Source organism: Phyllobates terribilis, unplaced genomic scaffold (assembly GCF_046119375.1).
Source record: "Phyllobates terribilis strain yellow unplaced genomic scaffold, ASM4611937v1 Scaffold_3__8_contigs__length_932513732, whole genome shotgun sequence".
Taxonomy (NCBI): Eukaryota; Metazoa; Chordata; class Amphibia; order Anura; family Dendrobatidae; genus Phyllobates; species Phyllobates terribilis.
Window position 1 is genome coordinate 536,531,130 of NW_027362763.1, and position 26,680 is coordinate 536,557,809.

At 41.5% G+C, this 26,680-nt stretch overlaps 1 protein-coding gene across 2 annotated transcripts in view; it reads left to right on the top strand.

The window, feature by feature from the left end:
- The window catches only part of ARFGEF3 (ARFGEF family member 3), a 95,872-nt gene that overhangs the window by 4,429 nt on the left and 64,763 nt on the right, over window positions 1-26,680 (top strand). For both annotated transcript variants that reach the window (XM_073671327.1, XM_073671328.1), the window contains exons 2-7: window positions 789-840; window positions 5,104-5,185; window positions 9,392-9,523; window positions 12,000-12,068; window positions 15,239-15,361; window positions 22,812-22,854. In XM_073671327.1, coding sequence (XP_073527428.1) covers window positions 789-840; window positions 5,104-5,185; window positions 9,392-9,523; window positions 12,000-12,068; window positions 15,239-15,361; window positions 22,812-22,854 — 501 coding nt within the window. The remainder of the gene's footprint in view (window positions 1-788; window positions 841-5,103; window positions 5,186-9,391; window positions 9,524-11,999; window positions 12,069-15,238; window positions 15,362-22,811; window positions 22,855-26,680) is intronic.

The following is a 26,680-nucleotide window of genomic DNA, read 5'->3' on the forward strand; positions in this document are numbered from 1 at the left end:
ATTCTCATAGTCTTGGAAAAAAAAATTAAATGAGAAGGTGTGTCCAAACTTTTGGTCTGTACTGTGTATATATAGATAGAGATATATATATATCTCTATCTCTATATCTCAAAGCTGTGTGTGTACACAATGGGGGGTATCATTCCAAGGGAAATGAGGGGAAATTACTGTCAGGACATATAAAAGTTGTCGCTCTCCGCACACCACGGTTTGTGTCCCTCTTTCTTGTTCTTATAAGTTGGGAGGTATGCCAAAGCTTCCTTTGCTTGCAGCATTGGAGAGAGCGCAGTTCATGTCAGCGGTGCAACATTGCTGTTTGTGCAAACTGTGAAACAAGCTGGAACAGGAACCTGAGTGGCAGGGAGCGGTGTGCTCCTGCAGAAGATTGGAACAACCCTTTAAAGTTGTTGTTGCATTAGGGCATACACAATGTTATAGATGGGACCACCCTGCTGAGATCTAGTTTATTAGCCAGAGCAGAGTGAATGTGACTATGTATTAAATGATTGTACACCCAGTAAATCCGCTGTCGTCCACCCCGTGTGAACAACCCTAATGGCTCATATAAGTAAAGCTCATTGAAGTTTGTAGGGTACAATCTGACAGTGTGGTCCCCAGGCTAATAAAGCCTGTGTCCATGTACTACACCCTGCTCTCTTCTTCTGTATCATTCATCTTAGTCTTGTGGCATTTGTGTATTTTGGATCATGCGCGTACAATGTTTATTCCACAGAAAATTTCAATAAACTTCTCTCATTGATTCATGGTGATTTTTCTTCAATATACAGATGTATTAGAAGCTCCAGAGGGCATAGCCAAGATCCCTCCTTGCCAACTTAGGTAAGTGCACGCCGCTCCTTCTTTACAAATATGAGCATCTGTATTCCGGCTGTATAAACACCATCTATTGGATATGCTGTATTATAATAAATGGATATTACTGATGATTGCTATTTATATTGTCCGCTATATAGTGCACAGGATTGCAGTCACAGATCCCTGAGCAGTTCATACACAGCACTGCACAAAGCCACATCAGGGAATCCAGCGATAGAATATGACTGTTTTCAATCACGTCTTTTTATTTTACAATATTATCCCCTTCCCTCATTAGGACATGAATAAACGTCCGGCACAGGGGTCCGTAACTGTGGAGGGGGCTCACAAATTTTTGAGAGAACTTCCCAGTCCTGCAAATGAAATAAACACTAGTTGTATGAGAGAGAACTGTTTCCAAATCTTGTCCCACTCCAACTGACAAAATATACCAAAGAATTTACTTTTGTTCTTTTTTTTGTATTCTGCATCATAGAAATGGCTTTTATCAGTGCTTATTAATAGGTTTAATCCGTTGTGCTAGAAACCTAAAACCCTATAGTGGAATCCTCACATTGTTTTCACCATAATTTCTATAATTCTTTTTGGATTTTTTTAATTATAAGTTGTAAAGTTAATTATATTTAAATAATATATTGGCATAAACATGAATGGACTCCAGAATACTCCTTTTTTTTGAAGCTCAGGGGCCACTAAATCCTGCATTATAAGGAGTGCAACCTAAATTTCCCATTTCAAGATGGATGAATATGGGAAGGGTTTTAAAGAGTTTAGCTGAGATGAATGCACTTGTTCAACTCTCTCCATTAACTTCAAAGGAAGTTCGTAATAAAAGAAAAACATGTTTGTTTTTAAAACTTTAAACGTGATTACAGAAAAATGCAAAGAGACCTCTCTGATCACACTGGTCACATCACCAGACTGGACAGGGGTTGAGGAGACCCAGGACCATCAGACATTTTATGGCATGTCCTTTAACCTGATAGCCTGATATAGGCAGAATTAAAAATGTATATTCAAAGTGAATGTACACTTCTGTATTAAAGGTGTTATCGCTTTCAGACAAAATATGATATAAATGTCTCGTAGATGCAGGTTCTACTACTTGAACCTGCATCTGTCTCTAGAATAACTTCCATGGCAAAAAATGGAGAGAGCTGCACATATGCTATCACTGCTCCTTTTACTACAACCTCTGTACCAGTCAGAAGAGGGGAGCTAGGGACCTCCGTCCCAGAGGTGCAATTTATTACACATTTATGCTGTAACCTGGAAGCAGAATTCCAGATTTTTGTAGACAAGGCATTGAAAACTTGTGCCTCAAAAAAAGGATCTGTCACCATGTCTAAAGTGTCCAGTTTTTGTTCTTCGCTAGTACCCCAAGTATTAGTATTCTGTGCTGTTTTGTTTGTTTTTTTTTAATCCAATTTACGGTTCCAGAGATTTGAGCCGTTTTATTCAATGTTGATTTTTATAGTCTTTAGAAGGGGTATTAGTGAAGAGCAACCTAAAGACACCCCCCCCCCCCTCAAAGAATCCTATGAGTACCAACCCCTTTGTAAAGACCATAAAAACTAGCACTAAATTAAAAGGCCCATATCTCTGGAACTGTATGGTGAAATTAAAAAAGTCATGCTCAGCGGAGCATCGGGAACAAAAACTGGTAATTTTTGACCTGATGACAAGTCCTCTTAAAAGAGGACCTTTCACCAGTTTTAGGATATTAAACTGGCCACATCGTGAAATAGCGGTCAATAATACATTTTTTTATTTCTCATCTTATTGGCTTGTAAAGTTTATATGCTATTTTCCACTAAAACCAAGGAAAGGAAAGATTCTTCTCTGGGGGCGTTTGCTTTTTTTCCCCTGTATATCGTCGATCAGTCATAATCAGGGAGCGTAATACAGTGGAAAAACAAGAACAGGCTACAAGTGCTAGTGATGGTCAGTCCAGCTGTTTTGGTGTTCTGGATCACTTTGGTCCACTCACCAAAAAGAGCCCGCTTCAACATAGGTGAACACACATTTAAGATTAAATTAACACAGCCGAAACCCTGCCTAATTGCCGCAAGCCAATAAAATTGATGGGTGGGCAGGGTTTCAGCCACCGAACATCGTCATTTTCTGCCCATTGAGAGCCATTTAGAGAATTTTGTGGCTATCACTGGTGTGCCAACTCTTTGTCTTGGATTGGTCGCGAACGACCCATCACTACTAAGAGCCATATTAAAGGGTTTATCCGGGCATATAATAATGAGGATCTAACCTTAACATAGGTCATCAATATCACATCAAGTGACAGTCCGAGGCCCCCTCCCCCGATCATCTGCTATTGGCTCCTGTGGTGGTTGGATGTAAACAGTGAATGGAAATCACAATCAGTATGTAGTGCCATCTGCTAAGAACTGCAGATCAGCTACTAGGGATCCAATTCATCATTTCATCTGCGCCTTTCCACCTATTTCTTGCCTAGTTTTATGCGCTTTACGCCTTTTGTTTTTCTTTTGCACCCAATTCATTATTCTATTTTTTTGTGCTCACCTATTGTTTGTTTTTTTCACTTTGTGGTAGAGTTTAGCAATTGCACTTGCTTTCATCTGATTCATCAATTGTGACTTTTTAAAAAGTCAAAAAATTTGGCGCAACTTCACTCCAGTCCCCTCCGGTGTATTATTTTGTAAGCCAGTACTTAAGAGTCTGGTGCAAATTTTTGCACCGTCTTGCAAATTGTGCAACTTTTTGCACTAAAAAGTCACAAAAACAATTTTTGACTTTGCGCCAAATTCATGAATCGCATGCACCATTTTTAATAATTTGACGCCAAAAAACCCAGCAACTAATATCACAGGACAAAACAGGAAGATGACTTAATAAATGCAAATGATGAATCTGGGCCCTAGGCTTTTAAATAGGCACTATGGGGTTTTTATGTTGTTTGTAACGTGCACTCTGCAATTCTCATATGTATAATTGATTTATTTCCATGCACTTCAAACCCATTTTCTTCTATCTGAAGATTATACTGTGAATTTTTAATAGAAAGGAACAATCATATAGGATAATACTAGCTGAAATAAATATATATAATGTAGATGTATAAAGTGACAGAATAGAGTAAAAAAAATAACCCGGAGTGGTATTTAAATAGGAGCCGATAACCGCTGATCAGTAGCGGTGCCAGGTGTTGGACTCCACATATCTGAAGTTGATGGCCTATGTCCTGATGATTTATATACCACAGTAGTAGTATAATACAGCAACGAGCATGAAACTTTACTACCAGCATTCATATGATCTGAACTCCTTTTGCACTACTGTATAAAAAATCCATAGATCAGTCCATCAAACTCATCTCTCCTTATCAGGCTACATTCACACATCCGTGTGCTGTCCGATTTTTCTATGTCCTATTCCTCTCCTCAAAACCGGGCTACAGATTTTTTTCACTTTAGGTATCCATTAAGTCAGTATATCAGGGCCATTATGGCTATACCTTTCCTTTAACAGGTTAAATCATGATTACAGGTTCACTTGAATGGAAAAAATGCAAAAAAACAGGTATTTAGGAACCAGACTGACTCGGCAAGCAGAGCTATTTTCAGTGCAGTGGTGTAAAGGATATGAAGGCTAAAGGACATACAGTTGCAATCAGAATTATTCTACCCCCTTCATTTTGCAAGTTAGGTTTATTAGCAAAATGTCTAACTTTCTGCAAACAAGAACGATTTAACCAGCTCATCACAACTGATCTAGTCTGCCAAGGTTTGATTTCAGAAGAAGTTGTGGAAGAATCTGGAGTGGCTGATCGCATGTGTGACAACAGCTGCCATATACATAGAATAGAGCAGTGGTCACATATGCACAATGTCACGCTATCCAGACAAGGAGCAAAGCACCCCCATTCTTGTGATTAATGGGAGTCTCAGTGATTGGACCCCAAGCAATCAGACATTTATCATTTATACTGTGAATAACGCCATTCAACAGTTATAATATGTTAAATGTGTGGCCTGCCAAAACTTGGTTCATATGCATTGCACTAGACTAATGCAAGCCATCTTGATTTCGCTTTTTTGAAATTTCAAATATTAACTTGATATAACATGTTTTCCTTGTAAGCAAGTCATAATATTTTGTCTGAAATAGACATGTAGAGGTAATTGGTTGCCAGTGAGCTATTCGTGGTTTCCATCTGATTGGTTTCTTTATCATAAAAATGTTTTTTTCTACTTATTCTGGTGTTTTGACTTTTTTTTTTTTTTTTAGGGAAAGATGCCTTCTCCCCCTTCAGCTTGCTCTGGAATCTAAGAATATGAAGTTGGCGCAGCAAGCACTTGCTGGCATGCAGGTAACAATGGCGGTATAAATAGGATATATTGCTTTTAGTTGAGCATGTATGTATTTGGCATTGTTAGAAGCCAGCTCTCAGTGGTTGATAATGAAAGTCTCTCCTGCAACATTCAAGAAGCTGAAAAATATTCATCGACTCCATTTAGCACAATGAAGATAAAGGACTCCGTTACTAAAGGGGGTTATTGGCACCTCTTCTATCTGGTGTCCGTCAGGTGCTTGATAGGTTTTGTACTTGACTGTCAGATTTTGTTCATGCATGCTATTAAAGAGTAACTAAACCTTTTTATAACTTTATACATATACAGTACAGGCCAAAAGTTTGGACACACCTTCTCATTTAAAGATTTTTCTGTACTTTCATGACTGAAAATTGTACATTCACACTGAAGGCATCAAAACTGTGCATTAACACATGTGGAATTATATACTTAACAAAAAAGTGTGAAACAACTGAAAATATGTCTTATATTCTAGGTTCTTCAAAGTAGCCACCTTTTGCTTTGATGACTGCTTTGCACACTCTTGGCATTCTCTTGATGAGCTTCAAGAGGTAGTCACCGGAAATGGTCTTCACTTCACAGGTGTGCTCTGTTAGGTTTAATAAGTGGGATTTCTTTCCTTCTAAATGGGGTTGGGACCATCAGTTGTGTTGTGCAGAAGTCAGGTGGATACACAGCTGATAGTCCTACTGAATAGACTGTTAGCTGCTTTTTTCTTGCCATAATACAAATTCTAATTAAAGAAAAACGAGTGGCCATCATTACTTTAAGAAATGAAGGTCAGTCAGTCTGAAAAATTGGGCAAACTTTGAATGTGTCCCCAAGTGCAGTTGCAAAAACCATCAAGCGCTACAAAGAAACTGGCTCACATGAGGACCGCCCCAGGAAAGGAAGACCAAGAGTCACCTCTGCTTCTGAGGATAAGTTTATCCGAGTCCCCAGCCTCCGAAATCGCAGGTTAACAGCAGCTCAGATTAGAGACCAGGTCAATGCCACACAGAGTTCTAGCAGCAGACACATCTCTACAACAACTGTTAAGAGGAGACTTTGTGCCACATGCCTTCATGGTAAAATAGCTGATAGGAAACCACTGCTAAGGACAGGCAACAAGCAGAAGAGACTTGTTTGGCCTAAAGAACACAAGGAATGGACATTAGACCAGTGGAAATCTGTGCTTTGGTCTGATGAGTCCAAATTTGAGATCTTTGGTTCCAACCACCGTGTCTTTGTGTGACGCAGAAAAGGTGAACGGATGGACTCTACATGCCTGGTTCCCACCGTGAAGCATAGAGGAGGAGGTGTGATGGTGTGGGGGTGCTTTGCTGGTGACACTGTTGGGGATTTATTCAAAATTGAAGGCATACTGAACCAGCATGGCTACCACAGCATCTTGCAGCGGCATGCTATTCCATCCGGTTTGCGTTTAGTTGGACCATCATTTATTTTTCAACAGGACAATGACCCCAAACACACCTCCAGGGTGTGTAAGGGCTATTTGACCAAGAAGGAGAGTGATGGGGTGCTACGCCAGATGACCTGGCCTCCAATTCACCAGACCTGAACCCAATATAGATGGTTTGGGGTGAGCTGGACCGCAGAGTGAAGGCAAAAGGGCCAACAAGTGCTAAGCATCTCTGGGAACTCCTTCAAGATTGTTGGAAGACCATTTCCGGTGACTACCTCTTGAAGCTCATCAAGAGAATGCCAAGAGTGTGCAAAGCAGTCATCAAAGCAAAAGGTGGCTACTTTGAAGAACCTAGAATATAAGACATATTTTCAGTTGTTTCACACTTTTTTGTTAAGTATATAATTCCACATGTGTTAATTCATAGTTTTGATGCCTTCAGTGTGAATGTACAATTTTCATAGTCATGAAAATACAGAAAAATCTTTAAATGAGAAGGTGTGTCCAAACTTTTAGTCTGTACTGTATATATTTGAGTGAATTTTTAATTGCAAGCAGGGCAGTCGGATCTAGGTCCTGAGACCTACATCAGTTTCTCAAAAAATAGTTGTGCTGCAGGCAGCTAATCTGCAGACAGTGTAGCAGGAGGCAGAGACGCCGTTCCCCTCACCGCTGCGGTACAGGTCCGGCGTCCTCCCGCTCCCCCTGCTGCTGTGGCGTGCACCGCGCGCAGCTTCCCGGGCTCTGTGCTTAGGGCGCGCGCGCTCACTCCCTCTTAAAGGGGCCGCGCGTGCTGTCCTAAAGAGTCCCCTGCCATTGTCCGGAGGACTTCTCCTATCTAAGGCACCTCCTCCAAAACTGAGGTGCCTATGCAAGGTTGTTGTTCCATTTGCTAACACTTGCTTCAGCCCTCAGGTCCCGCTGTCAGTCAGTCCAGCCCGTCAGTCTGTCTGTGTGCCCGCGATGCGTTTTTTTTAAGCGTTTCCGCAGTGGCAAAAACTCTGCAGAAACGCTTAAACGCATGGTAGAAGGCCTTCCATGGTCCCCAATGATAATCCGCATGTGCTGTGCACATGCTGCGGAAATTTCCGCTGCGGATTATCATTGTGGAAAAAAATGCAGCACTACCAATTATTTTGCGGAAGTGCTGCGTTTTCGCCGCCATTGACTTGCATTGAAACGCATGGATTCTGCATCACTGTATATGTAGATGCGCATTCTACGCGTTTCAATGTGCGGATGGTACCCGGGTCTAGAGGACAGGAGACTCTACTCCGGACCCAGGTACCATAGAACCTGTAAAAAAAGAATAAAATAAAAAATAAATGTTATATTTACCTTCTGACGGCCCCCGCTGCGCTTGTCCTCCCTTGCCGGCAGATCGCAGTGGACTGGAGAACCTGCGCTGACGTCATAGTCATGTGACGGCAAGTCCTTCAGTGTACCGCTATCTGCTGTCTTAACCATTCTTTAAGGTCACACTAAATAAATCCATGCCGTTTGCATGGATTTATATAGTGTGACCAAGTTGTCAAGCACTTTCCAAGTGATGCTAAAATCGCTTGGAAAGCGCTTGTCAACCCGCATGCGGAAATGCATGTGAAGAACGCTTCACATCCGCATGTCCCTGGCAGGAAAACACATGTACAATCCGCATGCGTTTTTTCTGCCAGGGGAGATGCAGAAACGCTCAGGAAAAATCCGGAGCATTTCTGCATCGTGGGCACTTAACCTAATTGTTCTGCCCTCCAGTCTGCCAGTTGCCTGCCTACCTGGAACACCTGCCAGTAACCTGCCAATCCCGCCAGCCTGCCTACATTGAGCACCTGCGAGTTACCTGCTGTGCCCGCCTGCTTGCCTACCTGGAGCACCTGTCTGGCTATCTGCCGTACCTGCCTGCTGATCTACCCATACCACCCGTCAGCCTTCCAGCCGTGCTCATCCGCTGTACCGGTCAGTCCCTGTCATCTGACCCGTGGGAGTCACCTGCTCTCACACAAGGTCGGTCCCAGAGTGGCACCTGGTTCACCTGCCCAGTCCCTCCCTGGTTCACGGAGTCGATTGAGCCGCCGTGCGACCTTGGTCAGGCCGAGTAGGCACTTAGTCACGCCCCACTGGTCCCTCCTTGCACCGAAGCACAGAGGTTCCACCACCCGGACCCGTAACAGACAGTAGTTCATAGCTCCTGCCTAAGTTCACACACAGAGACAGGAGGAGCTGATTCAATAAAAAGCATAAGCTACGAAGCCTGTGCTTTCTAGGTTAAGAAGCTCATGCTTTCTGTGGAATCCATAACCCTCTCTGTGTGCTCCTGTCGGCTGATTTGCACGCCTCTTCAGTTTTTTTTTTTCATGAGCATTCGATGGGGGTCTCAGGACCTGGACCTGCACTGATCTGCTTGCAACTAAAAAAAAAAAAAAAAGTGTTGAAGGTTTGGTTCCTCTTAACTTATAAGAGGACACCTGCTTGATGCCCGTCAATGCCCGGCAAGGGGGCACCACTTCAGGAACCACCCTTTCTCCTCTCTGTGACCCCTACCTTACAGACATGTATAGCACATACTAAGGTCATGGTATAAATAACCTATCAATATAATCTGCTGTCATTTCTTAGGACTTGTATACATAAATGAGACCTCATTTCAATCCATAATCAAACTTTAACAGAAATATAGGCTGACATCTAAAAAACAATATTTCTTGGATTGGAAAATTGAATTTGGCTCTGGATGGCTGGTCGCTCAGCGACAATGACCTCGGAGTGACTCACTGCTCTCCGCTACTTTTTTTTCCTATAGAAACTTCTCGCTGACGACAGATTTGTATCCGTGGAAACAGAATCTGATGAGCGGCAGCTCCTTAACCAAATGCTGGGCGCCGTTAAAGTGACCCCATCTCTATATGAGGATCTGCAAGTTGAAGTTATGAAAGTAAGTACTAATTAGCCCGTACAATACATCGCAGCACAAGGCATTGGGTCATGAGTCAATGTTGGATTTGTATATGTTTCTATTTTGTGTTATATTGACTGTGTATATATAGCTATAGTACAGGGAGATTCACTGGAAAGAGGCCCCCATTATTGTCTTGTAGCTCCCGTTCAGATGAAGCAATCTGAACCGAAAAATACACTACATAGCTTGACATATGTGTAATCCATTGCATTACATTCGATGACCTCCGCTCTCTGCCAGACAAATTTCGACGTGGTGCGCCATGTTCCTGAACATATCGGTAAGCTTATCAGAGGGACTAGCTATCGCAGTCTGAGTGAGAGCTTTCTGAAAGGGAACAACCCCTTTAATGTGAATTCAAAGCTGGTAGGCACAGAGCCTTTTATTAGGCCTCTGGTCGCCATGACTTTCAGGCCATCGCCATTGCAGGGTGCCATTGAGTAGAGTGGGGCCTCACCTCTCCTTATGACCTCTTAATTACTGCAGTTGCTATTGAGTGTAACATCTAAGATTTCGAACTGCAACAATTGATGATAGGGCTAATCATGGCTGATGTCTGCTGTTTAGGGCAGCCTGCACCTGCCATGTATAGCTGTACTCAGCATGTGAGCTGTTAGACCGCTGTGATACATGCAGAGATTGCCTAACAAACAGGCAATCCTTGCATGTGTCACAGATGTCTAACAGTCGCGACACATGCACCTCGCAAGCTCAAACATAGATGCCGAGCACGCCGAAAATACTCGGCGAACACCTGAGCACGCTCGATTAAAGGGTTAAACGAGCACACTCGCTCAACACTAGTAAGTAGTAAATGGAGGGGGATTCTGTTCAGAATCCTCATCTATTCGTCAAAGTGAAGAGTATATACAGAACATTTCTGCCGGACATGTCTGCTTGTTATTTGGGCACTATGCAATGTGTATTTCCTGGCGCTGCACAGAAATTGAACACAGCTCTCTCTGATGGCTGGGTGCCCCAGTGAATATCCTATAGTAAGCTGGGCCTTCTATCGAGAGAAATGTGAAAAAACATGCAACACCTTTAAAGATAGGACGTGTGATAACCATGATCATGGGATCTCACCACCGGTCATGAGAACAGAGCCAATCATGGACCTGGACGCTACTAGAGAGCATTGTACATGTGAGCTTGCACTTCAATAAAATAGCTAAGAACTAATGGTTACTTATAGGAACAGAATGGGTCCATGACCGGTCTGACTTTCTGACACGTTTGATTAATGGTCAGAACAATCTTTTGATCACACTGTTGCTTAAATGTAAACTTGGAAAACTCAACTAAATATATGCAGTACACCCTCCGAGGCTATATAGTGACATTTTAAGATTGGTGAGTAGCACTGTGTGCTTAGAAACCAGAATAACCTGTCTGCTTTATAGCACCGGAGCTTCTGTTCCTTGTCATCATGTGACAGACGTCTTGTGTGTGGTTGACTTGGATTGGTGGTTTCATAGACAGATGGTAAAAACACCTGCTGTATGTCATTGGAAATAATCTGCTACATGATGGAAAAACCTATGCACAACACTGCAAATAACCTTCAGGCAGCAGTGCTATGTGTGTGCACAGTGTGTGGACCAGCACATTCATTATTAATGGTAGAAAGCTCACATTCACATAAGCTTACATACAGTAATTGGCAGAACAATGGTTAAAGGGAATTGGTCTGCAGGATTTCACCCCCCCAAACCATTTATATGAGCATGTAGCTCTTTTAAAGACAAGTCAACCTTTACATGGCCAGTCCTTTGCTCTGTTACTGAGAAATCACCGTTTGTATTGATATGCCAATGAGGTTGAAGGACTATTTGTAGATCTGAAGCATCGGTCACTCCAGCTCTATTCTCGCCTCCTCCTACTTAACTGATAGTCTCTGTGCTGTGTGACTTCAGGCAAAGAAGCAATCAGTCAGGCAGGAGGAGCCTGTTCTGGGAAGGGAATAGAGCTGGAGTGACAGAAGTATCAAATCTACAGCCTTATTTGCATATCAGTTGATTTCTCAGTGATTGATATGGCCATTTACAGATATTTCTGGACTTGTCTTTGATTCCCTCCTCCCCAAACTATTTCCATGCACATGTAGCTCTTTCATTCTGACAGATTCCCTTTAAATAGCTCCAAAATTCTCAATCATCCAGTGTAAAGATGTGCAGCGATTGGCAATAAATAAATTGTTTCCCACATTCTTACCTTCTATGATCACCTATAGTATATCATTTGTAGACAGTAAATTCACTAATGTAATCTAGTTGTTCGTAATGGACGCAGTCGAAGAGAAAGGACGAGTGATCACATCAGAGTTCTAAAGAAAAAAAATGCAATTGTAAAAATCTTCCCAATCGGCACCCATTCTACATTTTACCAATTTATCAGTGTATGTAAAAGAAGCCTTAGAATACACGTCTATTTACTATTCTTCTTTGTGTAGGTCTTACTCTGTATCACGTATACATCCACCTTTGAGCTGAATGGCAGCTCAGTACTGAAGATTGCGGAGGTAAGTGATGGCAGATTTATTTACGCTAAGCTGTTACTAAAACTGCCCTTGTAACCATTCACATTGCTTGTTTCTTGCTGCTTGCAGCGTAATATTGTTGTGCATCTTGCAGCTTGTAATTAACTATTTACTAACATATCGACAAATAAAGTTATCCTTATAGGAAGCATCATTTCATTGCAACTTATAACGTCAGTATGAAGGTAAAACGTACAATTCCCATAAATTAATGTCTTTTTAATGTTCTATTGTTGTGTTACAATCTGAAGTACTGCCAAATTACTCCAGTACACTAACGATCCTCTACATTATTGAATACACTTTAAAAAACACGAGGGAATCTGTCAATATTTAGGAAGATTATTTTTTAATGACTTTAATTGCTGCATAAAATGTCTTTGGGTAAATATACTATATACACACTTAAATAATAAGAAGCTTCAAATAAAGGGGTACTCCATATTCGCGAGATGTGCCATCACTTAGTGACAAGTCGGGGTCTGATCAGTGGGGTGAGACCCCCAGAGGTCTTGAGAATTTATGGCAGTGTCCCCTTCTGTGTTCCATGCCATCTACCTACAACATGACCTCTGAACCCAGTTAAAATTTTCCATTTTTTTTTTTATAAAGCTGGACAACACCCTGAAGACTTTTTATTTCTATTTTGGGAACATTTAGAAAATCCTCTAAAATGGGTGCTGATCGACTTCATAACATTTCCAGATAAAATATGCATTGTAGTAATTCATAAGCATTGTCCCCTATCAAAAAAACACCCTTCCTGGCTTCATGCAATTGTCCCTCCTCCTGTAGCCCATGGTAGAAGATAACATCAGTTTGCATTGGGTTGAATGAACTCATTCAGTCCAGTTTTCAGATTATCACTGAATAATACAGCATTATCGCACTGCCAACTATTCATGATATTGGTCCAGTATTGGGGATACGTGCACATGAGATAACTATCAGGAGAAGTCTTATTGGGGTGAGCGTTCTTTCTCGCCATTTCTCCCCACTCTGATATTTCACAGCGCCATCCATTGTCCCCTGTAAATATTCTCTACCTAGGTTAGAAATTATGGAAGAGTGCAGGCTTGGTTTGGCAGAGTGTGCGTGTGTTCTCACTGGAGGCTGAAGAGTAAGCTGCTGTCGGACTGCGGCTTATCTCCCAGGAATACAAAAATATTAGGCTTTGGAATTGAACAGCATGCATGTTTTACACACTGTGCAGAAGGATCCAGCAAGCCTGACACCAACCCAGCAAAGATGCAGCCACAGATGCACTTGGCACAAGCTGCCCAGCTAGGCGAGCCCTTGAGGGCCTGGAATACTCTTCACCCAGCTCCCAGTAAATGGAAGGGGAACTTTGGCAGAGCCCTTCTCAGGCCCAGAGTCGCAGGACAGCTGGCGTCTGTGACGCGGCTGGTGCCTAATTACAAACCAGGTGAGTACCTCTGCAAGAACCCAGGAAGTGTAACCAGAAGAGAAAGAGAAAACCCCGGAAAGATGGCAGCATTACTCACTACACAGCAGATAGGAATTGCAATAAACAGCAAGGCACTGAGCAGGGAGCAGGATTAAATAGCCTGCCTAATGATCAGGTGTTGAATACCTCCCAATCATCCCCAGACAGCCACTCCCTGCAAGTTTGAACAGCAGAATGGACAACATCCATTGCAGAGTGCCAGACACAGAAGCCTTCTACGTTGCCTGGTAGCCAGAGAAATCTGTGAGACACGGCTTCCCGCCTCCTCACACATCCTACAACATTTGAACGCAATGCTCCATAAGATTGGGACAGTCTCCATGCACGCGTAGTAGCACCGCATCCACGGTAAGAACAATGGCGGCCCTTGTGACCGGAGTAGCGTAGCACCGGACCTGATCCATTTCCGGGTGGGAGCACAGAACCACGTCATTCTCATTACTTTTTTTTTCATGAAACATATTCTAAGTCTGCTTTTTTTTTTTATATATACATGGTCTTCTAGCCTATGTATCTGTAAAGTTTTCTAAAAGAAATGTGGCTTCCTATAACGGATTTGGTGTGCTTTAGAGATGTACTGAAATGGGCTGCTTACAGTTCACTGTATAGAGTTTCTGAATTTCAGACCATATAACTACTCCAGCCACAGAGCTGTACTTTGTTACATGAAGAAACCATTAAACCTTGGTCTCTAGTTAGTACCAGCATATATTTATGATTCTGTACTTGGCTCCGTTTTTCTACATCTCATATCTGCGTTGCTTTTTTCTCTTTTGTGTTATGCTTTTACTGCTTGTGTTTTTGCTCTTCCATCTGTAGTTGTGTTTGGCATGCCATAAAAAAGGATCCCATCGATTGCATGAAATAATAAAAGAGTCCATTGCACACGTCCTAATTGCTTTATGCCATCGCATTTTCCCTGGCCCCTTGCAACCCACTGCTTTTTTAGAGGTATCCCATTATTTACTAATGTATGCATATGGATAAGTTACTTTTATTTTTTTATTTATCTGATCTCCCGTTATATCGATAGTTTACATAAAAAGTAAGGTCTTGCATAAACACTTTCCATACATATGCATCCTTTGATATTTGGGAATTTACAGTATTTTAGCCTATTACTTGTATAAGTGACCATATTTACACCAAGACCCGATATTAATGCACTGCAGGATGCAGCAGCCCCCCCATGTGACTGGCGCCCTATACATGCCTTATCCACGTACATTTGTAATACTAGGCAACCTCCTCTCCATGAATGTTAGGTGTGTGAATGGTTTTCATCAGTATATTCCACATGTGCTCCCTCTGCCTTTATCAATGGGGGCTGGCGCATCCTGTAAGTGGATTAATATAGTTTCTTGGTATATATGGCTGCCTTTTTTCTCATGTTTTTTTAATTTTATGTCCTTTTTTTGTGGATACTACAGGAAGTGGGGAAGTTAATTTTTTTTTCAGGATGTGAAATAAGTAGTGTTACTTTTCTCACTTGTACCTGTCCTTTTACACGTTTTGGACTTTTACGCTGTGAACTGATGGTCATGAGATTTATTGGTATCTATATAGCGACTTCTAGAGACATATGTCATATCTAGCCATTAGTTATATGGGATAAACTTGTGTCCAGTGTTCAGTTATCCCTTTTGTAGATTGTTTCATTAATATTACTCCTGTTTTCCCGCAGATCTGCATTGAAACCTATGTATCAAGCTGTCATCAACGAAGCATAAACACGGCTGTACGCGCCACACTCAGTCAAATGTTAAGTGACTTGACATTACAATTACGCCAAAAGCAGGACAGCCCGGTGAGACGACTTGCGTTATAATTTTTTTTTCTTGTATTTTCTGCAGGTAAATCTATGCTTCAGACAGTACCGGGGATTGGTAACTTTTCTTTTGCAAAGATTTACTTATGTTTTAACATTTCATTTTTTATATTTTTTTCACAGTGCAATCTATTGACCCCTGTAAAAAATATTGTACAAGTTATTTGCTAAAAAAAAGACAAGATTACAAATGAAGAAAAAATGAAACAGTTTTGTACTATTCTACTTTTTCACTGTTGGTTAAAGGACAGACTTCCGTATTTCTGCTGCAAGGATCGCATCATAAACCTTGACCTGAGTGTGATGGCTGCATAGAAATCCGTCATGCTCAGGTCAGGAGAGGTGCTGGCCAGTCCGTGCAGTGCGATGCGATCATCGCACGAGTTGTACGGCAGTCTGTCTCTGCCCAAAAGGTTCTTCTTAAGTTGTATCTTCAGGAGCGCACCACTCCTCTGCCTCCCAGCTGTTTACTCTGCTGTGGGCGGTGCGCCCCTAAAGATTAACAATTAAGAACAGTGTCATGATTGTGATTCTGACCCAAACTGTGCTCTCCTCCCCACCCAGGCTTGCAGCAGAGGCAACTTTACCTCTGTAGCTTGGGAGAAGCGCAGGGAGACTGAGGCTGGTTGAACCTTGCAAACATGCTGTGGAGCCTTCTTGTGCCACGCGCTCCTTACCTAGTCATCCGCTCTGAGACTGCTGGATGGCCACTAACCTAGACAACGAGCTGTACACTTAGTAAAAAATCATCTCCGTTCTCAAGAATGGAGGGGATTCTTAATTCTAAGAGATATATTTCAAAGTTGGTTGTTTTTCTAAGCACTTTGGAATTTTACCCATTTATGAACTTTAGACAACCCCATTAAATGATAGCATACAAAAATTGCTCTTAAAAGACTAGTTACAAGCCCTAATTTGCAGCCTTAGTTCCTTAAGTGTAGCTTGTCCTGAGTTTTTATCATGGAGACTACAAGGTATAGATGAATTAGAACTATTTTTAATGGTGGTTTAACATGCAGAATGTTTTTGGAAAAAATGCCGCTGCCGCTTTTGATGCAGAAGCCAGAAGTAGATTTACCAAGAAGGAAAAGTAAAAGTTCCTTTTTTTTTTTAAAAAAAAAAAAAATATTTCCTATTTATTCGAATCCAAACATTGGTGTTTTTCCATAAACTACTGTATGTGAAACCGGTCTTGGGGTATGTGCACACTACGTCTTTTTTTCAGACAGATACCAAAAAGACACCAAAGATGATATTTCAGGAAAAATAGACGCCGAGTGCATAGTGTGTTCACGCTTAGTTTTTAGATCAGAAAATGGGTGGCCCCTTTGTCACATAAGAAGACAACAATTTAATAAATAGCACATGGTATTTGGCTGGCACAAGTCGTCAGTCTAGTGGTGCCAGGCGTTACTGCAGCATCCCTATGACAAGACTGAACAAGCAGTGAGTATTGTCATGGGGGCATGGGATTATAGTGCTATAGTTTTGTATAATCAACATCCAAAGTAATAAATGAGAGGGAGAAAAGTTCTTAAGATATTAGGTAAACTTTAAGCGCTTTGCTAGTTATTAAATAATGCCAAAAAATGCCTTCTGGTGTTACCGTATGTTAGCTAATCATGCCATCAAACTTTCAAGGCAGGGCGTTTCCAGCCCCGTGGCTCTTTGTGAGTCAGCAGACACCTAGACAGTGGCCATATGTTTTAGTATATGTTCCCTTCTTGAATATGCAGTGTGAAAGCAGTTGTGGACGGAGAGAACTTATTTAGGCAGATGCAGTAAATGAAATAAACATAAGAGCTCAAGGCTGCCAAGATTATTAACATGGAAATTCAATGCTAAGTATATATTGGCATGTTTGGTTCATAAACAACCCCCTTCTTCTACACTTGATTTTACTCTTATTTAAAGAGGAGCTGTCACTTCCTGAAAAAAATTGAGCATAATAACTTTTAAAAATCCCTGCTCTACCCTGATTCTATCGCTCTTTTCCATTTTGCGCTGCGTCACTCCATTGCTGAGATATTCACTTTTGTTGTTTTTGGAGCGCAGTATGTGAAATCTTTGCTTGCAGTCCAACTGGGTGTTTCTTCAGTCTGGAAGCGTGCTTGCTTTTGTTGATGCAGTAAAATCTAAAAGATTATAAAATGGCATGCTGTATGGTAATTACCAGTGAAGAGTAATTTGGATGTCGAAATTATGAAGAAAGGTCTTGAAACCCGCCCCCTTTGATAAGCATTTGCCCAGTGGGAATTGAAGGATGTCAGGATGAGCGTGCTGGGTAGGTGTTAATTAAGTTGGCTGGAATGGGTTCGGAGACTGTGCTGCCTGAATCTTCTGATTGTGGCAACACTTAGATGACTCTTCACTGATTAGTGTACAGCGTTGTGATGTTGATTTTCTTGACATTGTAATGTTTTAATGGGCTGAAGCAAACTGGCATTTGGAACTAAATGCATGCAGTGATGTAGTGTGGGTGAGGGGGTCCACAGTAGTGGTTGCCCCAGGCGCCAAATTCCATGAGGGTGCAAAACTTTGCTCCCTTCTTCCTTACTGCCACTTCTTCTTGGAGCAGCGCAGTGAGTCCTTGGTTGCTGACCTAGATATTTCGAGCAGCCAGGGGCAGCTTTCACGATTATATCAGCACTACAGGTTCCTATGCAGAGCGTAGCAGTCAAGATGAGTTCTCTGCTTAGGGAGCGTCAGATGACAAAGCTCTCAACTTGACTGTCGCCTATACAGAACACACCTGCCAATGATAAACTTGTCTCAACTGCTGCTATCTGCATAGGCAGCAACTGAAATGACAAATGCTGAACTGTTCTTTCGCACAGCTCCACGCCTCTCCTCTCACTTGTGAATTGTGATAAGAGAGACAAGGATCTGCTGGGGGTGCTCTCCTGAACAAAAATAATAGTGTTATGGTTAGGAGTGGGGTTTGAGGTGGTGCCCATGGATTTGGGTGCTGCCAACTCACGCTACATCACTGAATGAATGAGATATAAATTGTAAATTTTCCATTAGTTCCACTGGTTTAAAATAAAAATTAAAGGCTATACATTAAAGAGATAGATTTTAAAGTCAGGGACCGTTCACATCTTTGGGTTTGATCAGAAGTGCTCCAGATTTTTGTTTGGATTTTCTGAAAAAAAAAATTTGCGGCGGAAACCAAATTTGAGCAAATCTCATCCTGACTCTGTAGAAGTTTTCCCCTCAGAAATAGACCTGTGGTCCTTACTTTTACATCAGCAAGATAGCAATTTATGTTGCGGAATTATGTTAGTTGTAGCAGATTTTCCTCATTGAACTCGAGAAGAAAACTCAAAATCCACAACAAACCCCAGTTACACATAATCTGCAGTAAAACCTCAAATTACTTCCTTCACGTTTAAACTATTGTCCTCGCCTTACTGGTGCTCCCATAGCAATAATGCTCTGGTTCTCCGACGGTCACTGTATACCTGGCCTCCTGCGAGAATGTCTTGTTCCGTGTAATCACTGCAATGTTCACATAGGATTAGATCTCTTCACATGAGGTAGGTGTACAAACATCAGAAACGCATTGCTTGGGAAGGATGCATACAGTGAGCATAGCCAGGGAAATCGGCGCCAAACTTGCAAATTATGTACGTATTTGCAGTTGCTGATTTCCTTGTAAATTCTTGTGGATTTGTTACGGAAAACAAGCGCAATTATTAATTTCCTACATGTGGAAATATCCTATATCTTTTGACTTTACAATGGACCAGTTCCATTGGACATGCTGTACTAACCGAGGCAGTATGTCATTCAACAGGACATGCTGGGTAGATTTGTAGAACAAGGTTTAGCAGAACTTGTAATGTAGTAATATAAATCCCTGCTTACTCTGGACTTATGAGAGTGGGCGACCTCAATCATTGACAGACCACTTTTTATGCACTTTCACACAAAGAGGTCTGGGACTCATCAGGATGGAAGCTGTGCATAAAAGACTTGTGCTCTGAATGACTTAGGATTCAAAGCAACACATTTCTGTTTAGGTCTCATTCAGACAACCATAATAGTAGTGCTAAAATGGCCATCTGAATGAGGCCTGTACTTTCTTACAAATCTACAGTACCGATCAAACATTTAGACACAATCGTTATGCAATGGTTTTCCTTGATATTATTGGAATGTGCACATTGTAGATCCAGACTGGCGGCAGCAAAATCACAAAGGAACACATGTAGAATCAAGGCATAAAGTGTGAAACAAACCAGAATAGTTGTTATACCTTAGATTCTTCACAGTAACCCCCTTTTAACTCTGATGACAGTTCCCCCCCACCCCCCCGGGCATTCTCTCAAACAGCTTCATCATGTAGTCCCCTGAAATGGCTTCCAATGAACAGGTATGCCTTGTCAAGGGTTAATTTGTGGAATCATTGACCTTCAGACAGTGTTTGCAATTATCAGGGGTGTTTTGCAGAGGCATTGTTGGTAAAGTTACATACAATGCTGACCAGTGAGACCTATTCTAAAACTGTTTTAAGACCGAATATGGCACTAACCACTCAATTAAGCAAAGAGAAATGAAGGTATGTTATTACTTTAACATGGAGGTCTGTCTGGAAAATTGCCTTCAATATATTCTCAAGTGCAATCATGAAATCCATCAATTGCTATGATGAAACTGGCTCTTAAGATGACCGCCCCAGGAAAAGAAGACCAAGAATAACCTCTGCTGCAGAGGATAAGTTCATCAGGCTTACTAAGTTACTAATCTACAAAACTGCATATTGACCGCACCTCAGATATTAGTTCTCATAAATGATGCACAAACCTCAAGTAGCTGAAACCTCTCAATACCAACTGTCTAGAAAAGACTGCAAGAAGCAGGCCTTATGGTCGAATTCTGTAAAGAAGCCACTATTGAGGACCACAAACAAGAATAGATTTGTTTGGGCCAAGCAACACAAGGAATGGACATTAGATCAGTGAAAATATTGCACTGTGGTGTAATAATTGACAATTTGAGATTTTTGGTGTCAACCGCCATGTCTTTCTGAGACGCACATGTGTAGTGCTCACCGTGAAGCATGGAGGCAAAGAGGTCAATGTTGATGATTCATTCATGGAAGTCAATGTTGATTTATTCCAAATTCAAGACACACACACAGCATGACTACAACAGCACTGTTCAAGGACATGCCCTTGCATCTTATTTTCATTTAGTGGGAGTGAGATTTGGTTTGGTCATCAGAAAAAACAAACCAGAATGTGTGTTTTAAACCTTAGATTCTTTAAAATACCGCCCTTACTCTGAGAGAATGCCAAGAGTGTGTAAAGCTGTCAAACAGCTTGTGACCAGGGGTGTGTGACCTAGAAAGAGTGGGATAAAGTGGTACATCACATGACATGGCCTCTACTCTCATCCGACCTCAACGAGATGGTTTGGGATGAGTTGGACTGAAGAGTGAAGGCAAATCAGCCAACAAGTGCTCAGCGCCTCTGAGAACTCTTTCACTACTGTTGGAAGTCATTCCAGGTGACTGATGAAGCTGCTTGTGAGAATGTCAAGGGATATAAAGCTTTCATCAGAGTAAAAGGGGGGGTACTTTTAGGAATCTGAGGTTCAACACATTTTCTGGATGGTTTCACACATTTATTTACTCCTTGTGTCCATATTTTATTTTATGGTTTTGCTGCCTTCAGACTAACTCTACAATGTGCACTTTCCAATAAGGATAAGGAAAACCATTGCATGAACAGGTGTCTCCAGACTTTTGCCCAGTATTTTTATACAGCGGATGAAAAAAGTATTGAACACTTCCCTAATTTTTAAGTAAATATATTTCTAAAGGTGCTATTGACATGAAATTCTCACTAGATGTCAGTAACAATCCATCCAATCCACACAGGTAAATAAATCAAACCATAGATGTCCATAAATTAATTTATGTGTAATAATAATGATGAATGACACATAGAAAAGTATTGAACACATGAAGAAAGAGAGGTGCACAAAGTCATGACACCAGCTGAAGTCTATCAGTAATTAGAAAGCAATCCTGTCATTAAGTGAAAAATGTCAGCTGGTTCAACTGATGAACTATAAAAAGGTGTCTCATTGCCAAGGTGCCACACAAGAAACATCTCATGATGGGTAAAACCAGTGAACTGTCTCAAGACTTTTGCAACCTTCTTGTTGTAAAACAAACTGATATTGGTTACAGAAGCGTTTCTAAACTACTGAAGGCTCCAGTGAGCACAGTTTTGGCCATAACCCAGAAGTGGAAAGAACATAATTTCATCATAAACTGGCCACAACCAGGTTGCTCCCCGCAAGAGCAAGTATAATTGTTTCAAGAAAACAATAAGTAATGCAATCAACCTCCATGGCCTGTATGCACGCTCACCACTCAAGACTCCATTGCTGAACAAAAAGCATGTTTAAGTGCGTTTTTAAAGTTTGCTCAACAAGCCTGTGAAATACTGGGAAAATATAGTCTGATCAGATGAGACCAAAATTAAATTTATGGATACCATAATACATACCATGTTTGGAGGCCAAAAGGCACTGCATATCACCCCCATACAGTGAAGTTTGGAGGCAGGAACATCATGGTGTGGGACTGTTTTTCAGTATTCGGCACTGGCGAACATTATGTAATTGAAGGAAGGACAAATGTAACAAGACATTCTTGATAAAAATATGCTGCCATCTACCGGAATGATGAAGATAAAACGAGGGTGGACACTTCAAGTAAGACATTGGTCCCAAATACACAGCCAAAGAAACGCTCTGAGAAAGAAAATGGCTGCGCCATTCTAGCAGCTTTAATCACCTGACCTGAATCCAATAGAAAATGTATTGAAAGAACTAAAGCTCAGAGTTCATAGGAGCCCACAGAACCTTCAGGATTTGAAGAGTGTTTGTGTGGAAGAATGGACCAAAATCACACCTGAGCAATGCATGCGACTAGTTTCTCCATACAGGACTAAGTGTTAATTACATTTCTGTAGGCGTGTTCAATTCTTTTTTCCGAAGTTATTTCTCATTATTACACATAACTTCATTTATGGACATGTATGGTTTGATTTCTTTGCCTGTGTGGATTGGATGGATTGTTACCAACATTTGGTGAGTATTTCATGTCAATAGCACCTTTAGAAATATATTTACTTAGAGATTTGGTGACTTGTTCAATACTAGTTTCACCCGCTTTATGTCCGTATAGGCTGCTCCCCGGCTCTATGACATGATGAAGTTTACTTTAAGGCATTATCAAGGGTAATTAAAACTAGATTTGCACTTGCTCATTATTCTCGAAGAATCCCTTTGCTATTCAGTCTGTGACTTCCAGGCTTTAGTTTCTTTACTATTAGGAGACTGTCTGTAAGGTTTTTGTGTAATTGAATTCTCAAGGAGAGTTCTTAAAAATCCTGTCTAATTTTTACAGAATACAGAAATCCACGAGGCTCTTTTGGAATTCCGTAGCCAAGGTACAGTATGTCACTTCTACCTGATAAATCCTATTTAGAATAGTAGCCTGTTATGAAGCCTTGTAGATGCTGAACTATGCAATACAATGAAGATATCTCTATATTGCAACTACGATTCTGTTATGAGGCTATGTGCCCACGATGCAGAAATGCTGCTGACTTTTTCTGCATCTCCCTGGCAGGAAAAACGCATGCGGATTTTACATGCGTTTTTCCCGCCAGGTAGAAGCGTTCTTCACATGCTTTTCTGCATGCGGGTTATCAAGCGCTTTTCCAAGCGATTTTAGCATCGCTTGGAAAGTGCTTGACAACTTGGTCACACTATATAAATCCATGCAACCGGCATGGATTTATATATTGAGACCAAGTTAATAGATAGAAAAAGAATAAAAATGGTAAAAAAAAACCCATTATACTCACCTTCCGATGGCCCCCGTTCTCCTCCTCTGGTGCGTCCGGTCTCTTGTACGGCTCGCGGTGGTGTAAAAGGACCTTCCATGACGTCATTTAGTCATGTGATAGGTCACGCGACTGCCGGCGTCAGCGGTCGCGTGACCTGTCACATGACTAAATGACGTCATGGAAGGTCCTTTTACACCATCGCGAGCCGCCGGGAAGCCAGGACGCACCGTACAGTAGACCGGGGGCCGTCAGAAGGTGAGTATAATGTATATTTTTTATTTTAAATTCTTTTTTTTTTTTTTTTTTAACAGGTACTATGGTACCCAGGTCTGGATGAGAGTCTCCTCTTCTCCAGACCCGGGTACCATCCGCACATTGAATTGCTTAATATCCGCATGTGCACATGTAGTCATGCTTAAATTAAGCGATTCAGTGCAAGTCAATGGCGGCAATTACGTCGCGTGTCCCCAAAATTAATGGACATGCTGCGGATTTTTCCGCAATGATAATCCGCAGTGGAAATTTCTGCAGCATGTGCACAGCACATGTGGATTATCATTGGGGACCATGGGGCATGTATTACCAAGTGTTTTTTAAGTGTTTCTCTGCGGAAATTCCGCCGCAAAATCGCATAGTGGGTGCGCAGCCTAACAGAGCACACCATATTGAAAGAATAAACTTATTTAGATTTTCTGTATTCGTGTAGTATGCCATGCATGTCTTTTGTGGAGAAATCATTTTAAAGGCCAAGCACAAACTTTTTGCCTGGGGGCATGGATGTATTAAAATACCAAACTGACCTCCTATTTTGTCTCACAACATGAATACTAGGAACTAATTTTATTTTTAATCCTTTTTACTTTTACCCAGTTACATCTTCTATCTTTAATATGAAATAATAAAGGTGGTCTTTTTTACCTGGTAGAGAGGGGCTGGGTTTTAAGTGTAGCTAGAAATTCTTATGGTTGAAATTCATTCCTGCTGCACTGTAAGCAATAGAAGCATGGTTACAAAGGTTCGCCTTTAATAAACGGAACAATCTTCAAACCACTTTGAGAATGACAAAGCACTGCACTTTAATTATAGCTTACTTTACAAGTGAAATTAATTCAACTGCTTTTATGGCTTGTTTCTTAAAAATTGTTGAGCCAGTGAAAACCTATGCTAATTTACTCCTTAAAGGGGTGGTCTGAAGTCCAAAATAATTTTCATCCTGAAGCCCCATCTATTTAGTACAATAATCTAAGCTATTTTATAATATAATTGCATTAAAAATTTTCTATCCTTCCCTAGCTACACTATCTGCTTTTCTATTTTTTTTCCCTACTTCCTTTTTGATGATGTTTCGTTTGAGAATCCCAGTACATGCTGGAATACTCAAATGAAGCGTCCTCAAGGGGCAGAGGCTGTGGTCGCTGTCTTTCAGCCTCTGCACCCTCCATGAAACAAAGCCTCATCAGTGACACTTTTTCAGGGGATGGGCTAGTCCCTGCTCTGCGATGTGCACAATGACAGTGCGCTCTCTGTTGTTGGCTTAGGTCAGCAGTAATGAGCTGGCAACAGAGCCCGTTGTCAAAATGCCTGGCGTGAAGAGACCAGCGCTCTCTTGCAAATGATGTCACTGGTCTCTGCACTCCAGGTATTGTGGCTACGATGGAAAAATGCTAGGAAAACAACGGCTGCAAAAGGTCAAAAAAGCGCTTGGAAAATAACAACAAAAAAATGCTAAAAAGATGCTTCAGGAAAAAAAAAAAGTCTGTTTCTTTAATCACCTTCCTCTTGAAAAAGTTAGTAGGTTTGAGCACCTGAAAAAAAGCGACATATGTACTTACCCTCAGATGCAGCATATGTCCTTTTGTTCGCTGATTAGTAGATTTTAAAATGTTCTTATTTAGAAAATAAATGGAAATTTATAATGTTTTCCTGCTCAATGTATAAAATATATGTCAATTAAATCTGTCAATAAGAGATGGAGAAAAGCCTGGTTCATGCCCATTCGGTGCTCTCAGTTCAGTGGTAGCGTCAGACTGACTCGTTTCTGAGGATGACCTGCCTGGCAACCACTTTGAAAACACTATTTCATCTGATATACTATGTGCATGGAGCCTGTACAAAGGCGCATGGAGTTGCTGGGGCCCCAGCCTATTGCTTAAACTGCATAGTGCCATTGTATTTAGCAGCCGTGAAAGGGGACCATCTCATAAATGAGGCCATAGAGGGGCTGACAATATAATATCCAAGATGTGCACAAGCGTCCGCTTCATGCTAAGCTTCTGAACCTATCCAAATGTTGTAAAGGGGTTGTCTAGTCTTAAGGTACAAGTCTGCAGTCACATCCATGTGACTGCAGACTTGTGAGCCCTCACATTGCGCGCTGAGAAGATTCTCCGGTGCCGGCAGCGAGCGTGACTGCAAGTATGTGATTTGCATACATGCGTTCATGTACCGACTACATTGGTGCAGACTTGCTCAAAGTAAGTGTATTGAGCGAGGCCTAGACAGTCTAATTGGAATGCAGCCGGAAGTATGTAAATTTCATACTTGTAGTCACATGACTGGCCTCTCCCGGCGCCAGCATAAGCGAATCCTCACAGTGTGCGCAATGTGAAGATTTCACAAGTCTGCAGTCACATAGTTATTGCAGACTTGTAGCCCAAGTCTGGACAACTCATTTAATAAACCCACACAAAAACGGAGAGAATATGCAAAATTTATGAAGTTGTTGGACTTGTTTGAAATTGAACCCATGATTCCAGTGTGCTTTTTTTCATCATTTGCATTTGTCTATTGGCCCTGTCATTTCCAAAACTCCTTGACTTTTCCTTCTTAGTGTTGAAATTCCAATGTTGAGGAGTGTATATCACTCACTAAGTCCATTTTTTCAATCTAAAAAGTCTTTCAGACAGTATGATGATTTCTAAAATCATGATCATCTAATGGAGCTTGGCTTGTTATCCTAAATTGTGATCATCTAGTGGAGCTTGGCTTGTTATCCTAAATGGTGATCATCTAATGGAGATTGGTTTGGTTGGCTGGTTTGGCTTGCTATCCTAAATCATGTAGCAAGGCTTGTTAATGGGTCGATACTTACCCTTGGATGTAGCAATCCTGAAAGTATGTGCCCATGATCCGTACTAGCAGCGTTTTGGACGCAGCTCACCTGTGCTGCGTCCAAACCACTCCGTTGTACAGTAGAAGCACAGTGTATGGGATTTATAGAATTCCCATGACCACTGTGCTTCTATTTGATGCCGCGTAAACCCACCCGAGGCGCAGCTTTACGAGCCGCAGCATGTCAATTTCTGTTGCAGAGTCCAATGATCACATGCGGATTTACCTGTGTGATCGGACCATGAGCTTTGGACACAGCGAAAATACGCTGCTATAGCCTGATCGTGGACACATAGCCCAGCAGGTGTCATTA